The 12,500-nt window shown below is 33.7% G+C and overlaps 1 protein-coding gene across 1 annotated transcript in view; it reads left to right on the plus strand.

Annotated features, from left to right (window-relative positions):
- Window positions 1-6,966: 6,966 nt before the first annotated feature.
- The window catches only part of LOC145296812 (uncharacterized), a 109,166-nt gene continuing 103,632 nt past the window's right edge, over window positions 6,967-12,500 (plus strand). The window contains exon 1 of the mRNA XM_080142896.1: window positions 6,967-8,557. Coding sequence (XP_079999022.1) covers window positions 7,946-8,557 — 612 coding nt within the window. The 5' untranslated portion in view covers window positions 6,967-7,945. The remainder of the gene's footprint in view (window positions 8,558-12,500) is intronic.

The following is a 12,500-nucleotide window of genomic DNA, read 5'->3' on the forward strand; positions in this document are numbered from 1 at the left end:
GTTTTTTTTTTATTAATAACGTTAATAAAATATGGAAATCTTAGCAGCCACATCACCACTGCGACTACAGAAATTCAACCAATTAATTCTACTGGTGAAGTGAATACACTGTGAAGATTGGAGAATAATTCAACTATATTACATATATTATGAAGCTTGACTAAAATGGTGTGGCCTCTATTCCGAAGCACTGCCCAAAACGAAGCATTTTCAATTACAAAGCTCCACCTAAAAGTGATGACATCCTAATTCTGACGCCTCTAAAAACAACACGGCCTCAATTCCCAAGTTCCGCCAAAGCACGAGGTAGCCTCTATTTCAAAGCTCCATTATTAATGTAACAACGATTCTAAAGTTCCGCCTAAAAACTAAATGTAGCAGGTTAAATTATAAAGATCAACCTAAAAATAATGCAAGCCTCGATTCCGAAGTTCCTAAAAATGACGCACCTTCAGTTTTATAAAGAAAAAAAAAGATGCGTATTCAATTACAAACACCTGCTAAAAAGGAATCAACCTCTACTCCAAAACTCTATTTAAAACATATATAGCTTCTATTCTGAAGCTCAGGTAAAGAAAAAAAAAAAGAGAAAAAAGATACAGACTCTAAATTCTAAAGCCTCTCCACAAAGCGATGCGGCCTTTATTTCCAAGCTCCTAAAAAACGAAAAAAAAAAAAAGTTTTCTTTTAAATATTGTCTAGTAGACCAATTAAATTTCTAGCTTTTAAAATGTATGAGAGAAAGTACAGCACTTATAAACATTAACATTTGTTTCCTCTCACAGGGCGCATCCCTTGAGTTTGGTTACACCCTTCGCCCGAAGGTCCGCCCGGCCTTTTAGCCGGGATCACAGTGTAGTATCTGTTCCGACAGATGCTGCACTTAAGATAATTTGTATCAGTCAATGGAGGGGAAACCCTCTATACTGGGACAATTATTATTTTTGGTAACCAGAGTGCCCCCTTTTTGCCTACTTTTAGGGGAGCTGGTTTTAACCTCACATTAAAAACGGCCTTGTGCCTAATTTGCTCAGTGGGGGAGCAAATAAACACCATCCCTTGAGTTTGGTTACACAACAACCAATCAGTCCACAGGGTTTATTAATTTCAACCGGAACTTTGAAGAACTACTCCAGTCCCTTTGGGATTTGCGGAGTCCCAGAAAGCTTCTCGGTGCAGACAAAGAAAAACGTCCTCACTCTTCACTCTGGTCAATATAACCAGAGCAAGATTATTCTCACTGGAAGAAATACAGCTTGAAGAACAGCGGCAACTGACACTTTCTTACTTCAATTCCTTTGCTACACCGTTTTAGCTTTCGGCAATCTACACCCAATGGTGTAGGTCACTTTAATAAATATATTATTTGCTATTTTTAAAAGGGCTTTCTTATCTTTTCGTTTGACGACCGTTTTATTACACAAAATATTATAGGAGTTTGTTTTACAGTCCACATGAAATAGTCTTCTTTAAACGGGAGACAGATGATCAAGACTGGAAGACATGTGGGGAACGAGAGTATACTTGAAACGTTATAATTAGATTGTTCTCTACAAATACTTACGTTGATATACGCAGATGGAATTAATGAATTGGAGCTCTGGTCACGGTACCAAACTGGAAGGTTAATTTGGGACACTCCAATATACGGCGGGGTGGGGAGGCTTGCCTTTTTTTTCTGTTCTTGGCCTCGGGCCAAGATGCTACTCTTAAGGTAACTTGTCTCGGTCAATGGAGGGAAACCCTCTATAGTGAGATAATTATTATTTTTGTCCCTACCAGAGTACCCCTTTTGCATTTTTATTTTTGGCGGGGGCTGGTTACCCCCACATTAAAAACGACCTTGTGTCACATTTTGCTTTGTGGGAAAGCAAATAAATACTGCTACGGGTCTTTGACCACGGCCACCGAAAGTAAGAAAAAGGCCTGTTAACTGAAAAATGCATGCAGGCAATGTAGGTAAGATTTGTCAGATTGTCAATACTATATGATGGCCATTTGAAAAAGAGCAATAAAACATTTTTAAAAAGAAAAACGAACACAGTTCGATTAATACTGAAACTGAACTTTATTCAATATAAGATATAAACATTATCTATGTAAAATTAAGTAATTTTAAAGCAATATACAATTTAATACTGATAAAACTGAATTATGAATTTAGGGAACAAACAATTAAAGAAACATTAAACACAAATATTTTTGGCCTTCGGAACAAGATCACAGTGTAGTATCTGTTTTGATGCTACACTTTACCTTTTCTGTCCTCGGTCAGTGGAGGAGAAATCTTTCATGACTGAGATTATTTTTGTTCCTATCCAGAGTGCCCTTTATTGGGAAGCTGGATTTTGCCTACAAGATTATATGTTGAAATATTTAAATAACTTTTACTTCAAATACACAAATTATATTTAAAGTTTTGGTTTTCTGTTCTTCTTTGTCCATTTTTTCCCCCATGTTTTTCATCAAAATGTGTAGCGTATTAGTTGTCTCACAGGTCATCATCAGTGATCGCACACTGGCAGTAACCTGTGGTGTTCCCTGGAGACCAAGTAACAACAAGTCTCTCCAGATTTCCAGCGTTCTCAACCTCTTGATCACTTGTGCAGATGATTGCATGTTATCGCAACAGCCGTTGTCACTAATTTCTCGTTGGCATCTGCCATTGGTGTTTCCTGGGGTTTGGGTGAGAAAATGTCTCCCCAAGGTACCAGATTTGAACTGCACACTTCCAGTGGAGATTTGGTTAGTACTCTCCCACCTCGGTCTTTCCATCCTTCGTGACCCTTCACAACTAGTTGGAGTGGCGCCAGTCGATGTCATCTACACCAGTTTTTATTATTATTATTATTATTATTATTATTATTATTATTATTATTATTATGATAATAATAAGAGTGCTTGTGCAGTGTACGCAGGTGTATTAAAATATTATTTCCAAGTTAAAATTAAATTTTGGGTTTGTATTACTGTACACATAGATTCGAAAAAGTTGTCAAAAAAACAAATGTATAACAAATAAATGTTATCAAAAGCAAGATAAGTTACTTTTCTACCTAACTGGATATGTTTTAGAGAGTTGTATTACGATACATATAGATTCGAAAAAGTGGTTAAAAATAAAATATATACCAAATAAATGTTATCAAAGGCAAGATAAGTTACTCTTCTACCAAACTGGAAAGGCTTTTAGTGGGTTTAACCACTTTAAAACGTGTAATCGCTTTGAAAATCATACAATATTTATCGATATATTTTATTTGTTATATATTTGTTTTTTGACAACTTTTTCGAATCTATGTATATAGTAAAACAAACCCGTCATGCAAATTATTTACAGTTAAAATTTTATAAAAATATAAAAACTTAAAGTTTTAAATATATTTCAAAGAAATAAATTACATCTGGTGCTAAAATATTGAAAATTCACCAATCATAAAAATAAATAAATAAATAAATAAATAAATAAACTGTCATGAAAAATGTTAACTATATTTGGAAATATTCAGTGAAAAGTTTTATTTATTATTAAAAGAAGACTGAAAACTATTATATAAAAATTGTTTGTTTTGCAGTAAAAAAAAAAATAAATAAAATGAAATATTCGACTTTCTCCGATAGAAATTAAAGGTTCAAAAACTAGTTCAGTTACTATATTTTGTTAGATTAAAATTCTCCCAATGTGCAATTATAATAATTATTATCCAAATAGAGAATTGTTCTTTCTCTTTAGAACATGGGCAATCGGTAACACATATTGGTAGCCATATATATATATATATATATATATATATATATATATATATATATATATTTTGCCTGTTAGTGTGGCCAAGTGGTTGAATACCGGAAGTTGTCTATACCTACAACTTAATCAGGAAGTGACGTTACGCTGTCGTGTGCATCGGCCTTCTTTACTCTCGGTAGTCACGCTTTGACGTGGCCAATCAAAGCTTTCCAGCAGCCGTTCAAACAGCCCTTATCAGGGCTAGCCCTTTTCAGGGTTACCTTTTTCCACATTAATATGCGATTCTCAAAACATTCTTAGGCGATCCACAAAATCCACAAACTACTTCTATGTGACTACTGCTGACTGTCTAGTAAGGAACAAATCACACGGCTAACGTTAACCACAATAAATACAGTTGAAATAAACATATATATATATATATATATGTGACCCGATGGGGGGCGATGCCGGGAGAACCTTGCTAGTTGATTAAGAGACAGCCTGTCGTCTGGGTGGCCCCATTGACACGAATTCAGGGGAATTCGCGCGGTTGAATTCTGATGGTGTTGATGATGTTTCTTGATAGATAATCAAAATGACCCCCCCACACACACACACACAAGAATGGATAACCGAAACAAGTATCTACGCCGGAATGAAAGTCATAAAAATAATTCTTAAGCAGAAAAGATAGACACTTATAGATACGGAATGAAAGTCATAAAAATAATTCTTAAGCAGAAAAGATAGACACTTATAGATAGCCAAGAGGGATCGCTGTCAAGTGGTTGAACAAAGAAGCAGTCCGACTGACAGTGAGGTTATGAACGTTATCTGTTGAGAAAAAGACCACCCCGAGAACATGCCAAGTAGACTCGTTGAGTGTTAATTGACCGTGACAACCCATCTTCCTGTCGTGTGGACGTGTATTGCCTTACTGACATGGCAGGAGGAGTGATGGAGGGCAAAACCCCATTTCTTTTTTCTCTTCAATAATTGTAAAGGTCGCTTTCCATTATTTTCTTTTCTTTTTCTTCTGTGATCTTGCGTTGGAGTCGGCAAGACATTGCTGGACACCCCCCCCCCCCCCCCCGAGACAAAAACGCGGCCGCTGATTGATTGACTATCACTCTCGGGCATATTGGGGGGAAGGGGAGGGTGGCACTAATCGATATTGATAAAAAGAGGGGAAGTAGAGATCGTGAGTCTCTTTTTGCCACGCACCTTGGCGGCACGCACCTCTCTGAATACACGCGTCTCTGTGCACTGATTCTTCCCGTATACTGACGATGGAAAAAAGTACTTTGTTAAAGAAACCGCCAGCCCCTGTTTGCATAACTAGGCCAGTTGTGTCTATACTGTTTGTAAAGTTGAAAGCGACAATTATTCTATGCTAAGAAAAGTCAATTAAGCTTTGACTTTTTTCTTTGTTTGAACACGCTGCATTGAGTGCAGTCCATTTTTCAGACAGCCCAGTTGACAGTTTGAAAGCTGATTCAGAGGTGGAAACAGTGAGCGAACGACGGCGATGGAGACGAACTCAACCACTAGACGAGAACCCGGATAAAGCCACAGGAGTTGGCATCGGTTGCATCTCCCACCCAAGCCTGTGCATCCGAGCTGCCCTATAGGGGTTATTAGAATTTTATTTCGGTAACCAAAAAATTCAATCTATAATTGTTATTATATATCACTACTAAAGATACTCGCATAAAGATATACTATTAAAGATACGCACATTTTATGCGGGACTTTGCTGTACGCCAAGGTACCCGCTTTGCAGTCACCCTTGCATTAAGTTGATGTTGTAAGAGCAACTATTCCTTAAGGTGTTTAAAAAATTTTAACTACCTCCTAAAGAGACTGAAATTCAACAATTAACTTTAAAGCAAATAGATTATATCAAAGATGACACTGATGTTGTTACACATAAAAATTGAAACAATTACAAAGAATCACAATGGTTAACATCTGTTTAGTATAACAAACATATTTTTATCAAAGATATAGCAAAGATATCACAACTTCGTGTGCACCATCCAGAAGTGGGAGAGTTTATGAAGAGTCACGCCAAATATAACCTTAACCTTTGATCTTGACGTTGAAAAATGATCTGCATCATCCCTAGATCGGAGACCATCATCATGTTAGGTTTGGTCATGATCGATCCAGTGGTGTGGGATTTAGGAGAGTATATATACATAGACTATGACCTTGACCTTTGACCTTAACCTTGAAAAATGGTGTGCACCATCTCTAGGTGGGAAACCATCATCATGTCAGGTTTGGTCATGATCGATCCAGTGGTGTAGGAGAGTTGTAACACAGATACACACGAACGCTACTACGTTATATATTATATATATATATATATATATATATATATATATATATATATATATATATATATATATATATATATATTGCAAGTATTTAAGGATCGTTTTTTATTTAAGCAAACATAAAAATAATTTTATTATACTTTTTAATTTTTTCGATTTTTCTAATGAATCTTTTTGTGAAAAAATAAAAAATAAAATAATCTACGTTCAATATGTCTCACGATCGTTACCAATTCTTCCTCGAATCATCATTAATTGAAAAAGTAAATGATAAAAAAAACCTGGAAAAAATAAAAGCATTTCAAAGGATAGCTTAAAAACGGGCATGTAAGTCAGTTAGATGTCAAAAGAACGTTTTCACACTGTTCCAGGAAAGACGTTAACAATTCCGCGATGCCAAAATCAGCGTCACAGGATGAATTGCGTTACGTTAATCATTTTTATATCACGCTAATTTATTATATGACGATAGTTCTGGCATGATGGAATTTAAATTCTTAACGTGTTTAGTTTTTTTTTTTGTTTTTTTTTATTATTATTATTATTATTATTATTATTATTATTATTATTATTATTATTATTGTTGTTGTTGTTGTTGTTGTTGTTGTTGTTGTTGTTGTTGTTTTAACACAAAAACATAATCAGAATTTTTTAAAATCTAAATAAACTGAATAATTCTTTTATTTTTAACAATGTGAGTGCGTGTGATATATATATATATATATATATATATATATATATATATATATATATATATATATATATATATATATATATATATATGCCTACACCATTGGATAATAGGCTGCCAGAAGTGCAAATAGTGAAGAAAGGGATAGAATAGTAACAAAATTCATTATTTACCGCAATTTTTCTTGGTGCAGAGCTATCTTCAATAGAAGATAGCTAGCTAACAATCTCTCTCTCTCTCTCTCTCTCTCTCTCTCTCTCTCTCTCTCTCTCTCTCTCTCTCCCTCCCTCCCTCCGTTGATGTCTGAAAACTCTCTGTTGGCTGCTGTCTAAATCCCTAAGCTTCTAAAAGTAGTTCTTCAAAGATCTGGAGTTGGGTTGGTTCTTGTGTGACAGTTGCTCTCCGCTCCGCAAGAAGACAAAAATGTTAGTGTTTATGACTACTACAGGTGCCTCTCCCAGGACCGAAACCCAATCCTATCGGATTGGATGCTGAGAAAGGGTCTCACATGCGGATAAAAAAAAAAAAAAATTTTTTAAACATAGGTCGCCTAAGGTGTGACCATCGTAGAAATGCCATATTTTTAAACAAAAATTAAAAATCACATTGTAAGTTCATTATGACGCAACCAAGAAGGGGTATTTAAAGATACTTCTTAATGGTATGCATAGTTGCTAATTAAGTTAAATTAACTAATTACTAAACATCAATTTAAAATTTCTTTATAAAAAGCTTGTCAGCAATTATTATTTTGTAGTAATTTTGGTAGCACACACCCAATTTACCCAAGTTTTCCGAGCATCTCCTTAAACATAGTGTTATCCGGAGTTAAAAGAAATGATTATAACTCGTCGAATCTTCCGTAGAATGAAAAAAGTAAAGTTATAATTTACGTTTTTGGAAAATGTGTTCTACTGTTCTACTTATGACAGGCACTTGTAATAGTGACGTGGGAGGATTTATTTTACGCTGTTGTTGTTGTTGTTGTTGTTGTTGTTATTGTTGTTGTTTTTTGTTTTGTTTTGTTTGTTTGTTGGGGTTTTTTTTAGTTATTTGTGTGAACCAGTGTGCTGTGTCGTCGCGACTTCACTGCACTGTTATTATTCGTGGTCGGTTGGATGCGTTTATTTATTTTTTTATTATTATTTCAATTTCCTCTTTGTAGTTACTAAGTAAAGTACGATGGCGGCTACGTTGTTTATTATTAAGATTCCCAACGAACAAAAAGAAGAAGAATTAAAAGACAACGAAAAAGAAAACGGCGTTATTCCTTATCGGGAAGAAGAGGGAGATGAAGAAAATAGAGAAGAAAGGAAAGCGAGCCCGACGAATATCAGCGCACCTGCACCTGATCTTCAAATCATCGCCGAAGATCCCGACCTTGAGACTGACGCCCAAAGAGTCGTGTTTGCAGACGATGAGGCTTGTTTTAAGCACTTCAGAGTTCCGAGTTCGACAAACATCACCGAAACTAATGATGACATTAACGACGGAGTTAAAAGTAAAAATGAAGATGTACATACTCCTTCTGCTTCGGAAGGGGATAATATGAAATATGCTGATGACGAGGAGGAACTGCAACCCTTAAATCCTACAAGTAGCGAATTAATTAACAATAGTATTACTAGTATTACATCGGAACATCTAAACGAAGATGAACAAAATAAGAACCCAGCAACCGATGAAAATGTCCAGGAAGTTGAAAATCTCGCGGGTGTGGAAACACTTGAGCCGAAATCTCCTGAAGTTGGCGTGAAAATGTTGGATTTTATACCAAAAGAATCACTGCAAACGGTGAGTAAAAGAAACTCCTTTTTTTTTCGGTCAAATCCTATTTTAGTCACGGAAATTATTTAAAATCAAGTTGGTTTGAGTAAGATTTATTCCTATTCTTAAATAACTTGTTTGTTTTGTTTTATTTGTTTGTTTTTTTGTTTGTTTTTCTTTTTTCTTTTTTCTTTTTTTTTTTTTTACTTAACCCCTGTTTTAATTTAATAAAATAAAAATCGTATTGAAAACAAACAAGTTTATAGTTTCATCGTACACGTAAAAAAAACGAAATTTAAATTTGGCCGGAACAACAGTAACCACATTTTTATTCGATAGGCCATACTTTTCTAATTAAAACAAATGGAATGATTTGTTTTTGTTTTTGTTTTTTTTTGGGGGGGGGTGATAAAATACAAAAGATTTTGTAGAAAGAAAGTTTAAGAATGAGTTTTCCATTGTTTTGTTGTTTAAAGAAGAAAAACTGCAAAACAATTTCGGGTTTGTATTACTGTACACATAGATTTGCCTTTAATAACATTTATTTGTTATATATTTGTTTTTTGACAACTTTTTTCGAATCTATGTGTACAGTAATACAAACCCACAATTTCTTGTTTCACTCTTATATTCACATTTTAACCCTTTTTTTACTTTAGGGTTGCAATGTAAGGGAGATAACCGATTTCAACTTAATTTTATACTTTTCAACAATTGATTTGAACCAAGAAATTTTTATGTACAAGGTACCTTCAACAAGTTTCCAGACTTTTTTGTACAGGCATTTAAAATTGTCGTATATTCCTGAAAATTCAGATTCGTATTAAGATAATACATCTTATAAGATGACTGACCAATTTTTATAATTTCAGGTTCAAATAAACAGCTACAGCAAGAATTGGAATACTACTGAAGCCTTATTATCACAGTTGGTGAATTTCAAAATTCAGTCTGGACATGAGGAGACTTTAGAAGAACAATATGCAATAAAATTCTGTTTTAAACTTGGAAAAACGCCGCAGAAACGTATGGAATGCTTCACACTGCTTTTGGACCATCTTGCATGAATCGAGCATCAATTTTTGAGTGGGATAAGAGATTCAAGGAAGGCAGGAAGTTTTTGAGGGATGATGAGAGGCATGGAAGGAGTAAGAAAGTCAAAACACCAGAGTTGATTTGCCAAATAAAGAATTAAGGAACGTTGTGTATCTATAAAGACCACAAGTTTGAGAATTGTACATACAATTATTGATGAAGGACTGAAGATGCAGAAGATTTGCGTGAATGCACCAGTTCACAACTCTATCCTTGTCGCAGACTGTTTGACAAATTATGGGCATTAAAATAGTTCCTCACCCTCCCTATAGTCCAGACCTTGCTCCCTGTGACTTTTGGTTATTCCCTAAGCTCAAGGAAAACCTTAGAGGCTGTCATTATGAAACAATTGAGGAGATAAAAGAGGCTGTGAAGAGGGTCATGATACGCTGACATAAGAGAACTTCCGCAAGGCCTTCCAGAAGTTGTTGGAATGATACAACAAGTGCATTGCAGCCGGAGAAGATGACTTTGAAATGGACTAGAGTTTCATGTGTGTATTATCGACAAAAGTGCTCATATGAAAGAAGTCTCGAAACCTATTTAAGGCACCTTGTAATTTCAAATTATATATATATATATTCAGAAAGTTTAGATGAGATAAGTCATCAGTACCGTCAGTTTCAAACCTGATAATAGGGAACCGTTTAAGATCCCCAAATCAAACTCTCTTCAGCCGATACTCTGAGTATCGGTTGAAGAGAGCTTGATATGGAGACCTAAAATGGTTCACTATTATCAGGTTTGAAACTGACAGTACTGATGACATATCTCATCTACACTTTCTGAAAATAAAAATATAAATAATATGCTCTTATTTTTGGAATTTTTTCCTTATAATGAAACATTATGCTGGAATCCTTTTTTCTAAAATATAACTAAAAAATATATATATATATAATTATTTTTTATATATATACCACAATAATCTTTAGTAATACGAAAAACATGCAAACTCCTTTATGAATTCCAGCAAAATATTAAACTCCAGTCACTAATGCAATAACATTTTTAGTCATATCGTTTTTCCAATGAAAAAATTGTTTTCCTTTAAATAGTCGAAAAGAAGTTGTCTGCATTTCCATTTCAAAACAACCTGAAGAAAAAGTTTAAATTGCAAACAAAAGGAGCAAACTCTTTTCGACTTTACTAAAGTGTTTCGACCTTTGTAAAAAAAAATCTTACATTGTTTTAAATCTCATATCACAGCAGTAAGTAAAAAAAAGGCCTTCTCAACCCGTTTTTTTTTCTTTCTATATTTTGTAATTGTTACCACACAAAGGGCTTTCTTTGTAGCTGAAAGCAAATTTTTTTGGCTCTAAGTTTTTTTTCTTTTCCTAATAAAATTGTTTGTTTGTTTCTATTCACCAAGTCTTTTCTCTTCTCTTTTGTTGTTGTTGTTGCTGTTGCTGCTGCTGCTGCTGCTGCTGCTGCTGCTGCTGCTGCTTTTCTTTATCTTTGTATTGATAACGTTTTTAAATAAACGTTGAAGTAACTTTCATCGAAAGTGATGACAATAATTTCGACATCCTTGGCCTTCGGGTCAAGATCAAAGTGTAGTATCTGTTCTTCAGATGCTGCACTTCAATTTCTTGTTCTCTGTCAGTAGAGGAGAAAACCTTTACAACTGAGACAATTTATATTTTTGTTCCTTTTCTCCACATTAAAAAACGACCCTGGTGTCTAACTCTGTCCCGTGGGGAGACATTGTAAATAGGACAATAATTTCGACAAGATAGTATTATAGAAAAATGACAGAAATTGTCTCTTAAATATCTAAAAAAAAAAAAACAATTGTGCAAGTTTCAGGAAGCGTGTGAAACTAAAAATGATACATAGAATAAAAATATTTTCTATTATGAGGATTTTTTTTGTTATGGAAAATAAATTCTCATGAGTTTCAAAAAGCTAATTGGTTATACACGGACTTTCAATTCTTGGATCAAAAGATTGCAAATTTTGCTTCCACACCATATATATATATATATATATATATATATATATATATATATATATATATATATATATATAAAATATTAAAATGAAAGATAAAGAATATGAGTTATATATAATTTTATTATATCATCAGAACAATAACGAAAAGTTAAGGAGAAAATTAAGAAAAAAACCTTTCTAGGTCATGGCATTTCGAAGCTAAATGCTTCTTATTAGAAGAGGAGACGGACTAGAATTATACAAAATACAAATATAGAAAAACTAGCTAAATGACATTTAGATATGAAATGAGAATGAAGAAATAGGATAAAATGGTAAATAATAATAACTAATTAAAAGTAAGTACAATATATATATATATATATATATATATATATATATATATATACACAGTTTTCAAATAAATATTGACTAGCGGGACCTGTGGAAATTCCACAAGGGACTCATTCAAATGTAATATATTGATGTTGGCATTCTGTAAATGTTCAGCTTAAATGGAGATGCTCTGATAGTATTGTAGCTTTTTTGTTAAAACTGCAAAAGTATTTATCGAAGCTAACAGGGGCAACCACTGTATCCCCGTTGTAAAGTATGCTTAAATATGATATTTTAATTCTTGCAGATTTCGTATATATTATTATAGAGTTAATGTTCTATCAATTTTTATATATTATAAAGCTGCAATTTTAAAAATAAAAAATATATCCATATAACCTGTGTGCATCAACTTGAATTGAAACTGAAACCAAAACTAATGAAAAAAAAAAAAATATATATATATATATATAACGAGTTCCTTCAGCTATAATCGAAACTGAAACCAAAACTTATGAAGAATTCTTGATAAAATTATTTATTACAGGAAATGGAAGTCTATAACAATTAAACGACAGTCACTCGGATGTAAGCGTGACAAAAA

The sequence above is a fragment of the Euprymna scolopes genome, chromosome 17, assembly GCF_053919585.1.
Source record: "Euprymna scolopes isolate OS-2025 chromosome 17, ASM5391958v1, whole genome shotgun sequence".
NCBI classification, from domain to species: domain Eukaryota; kingdom Metazoa; phylum Mollusca; class Cephalopoda; order Sepiida; family Sepiolidae; genus Euprymna; species Euprymna scolopes.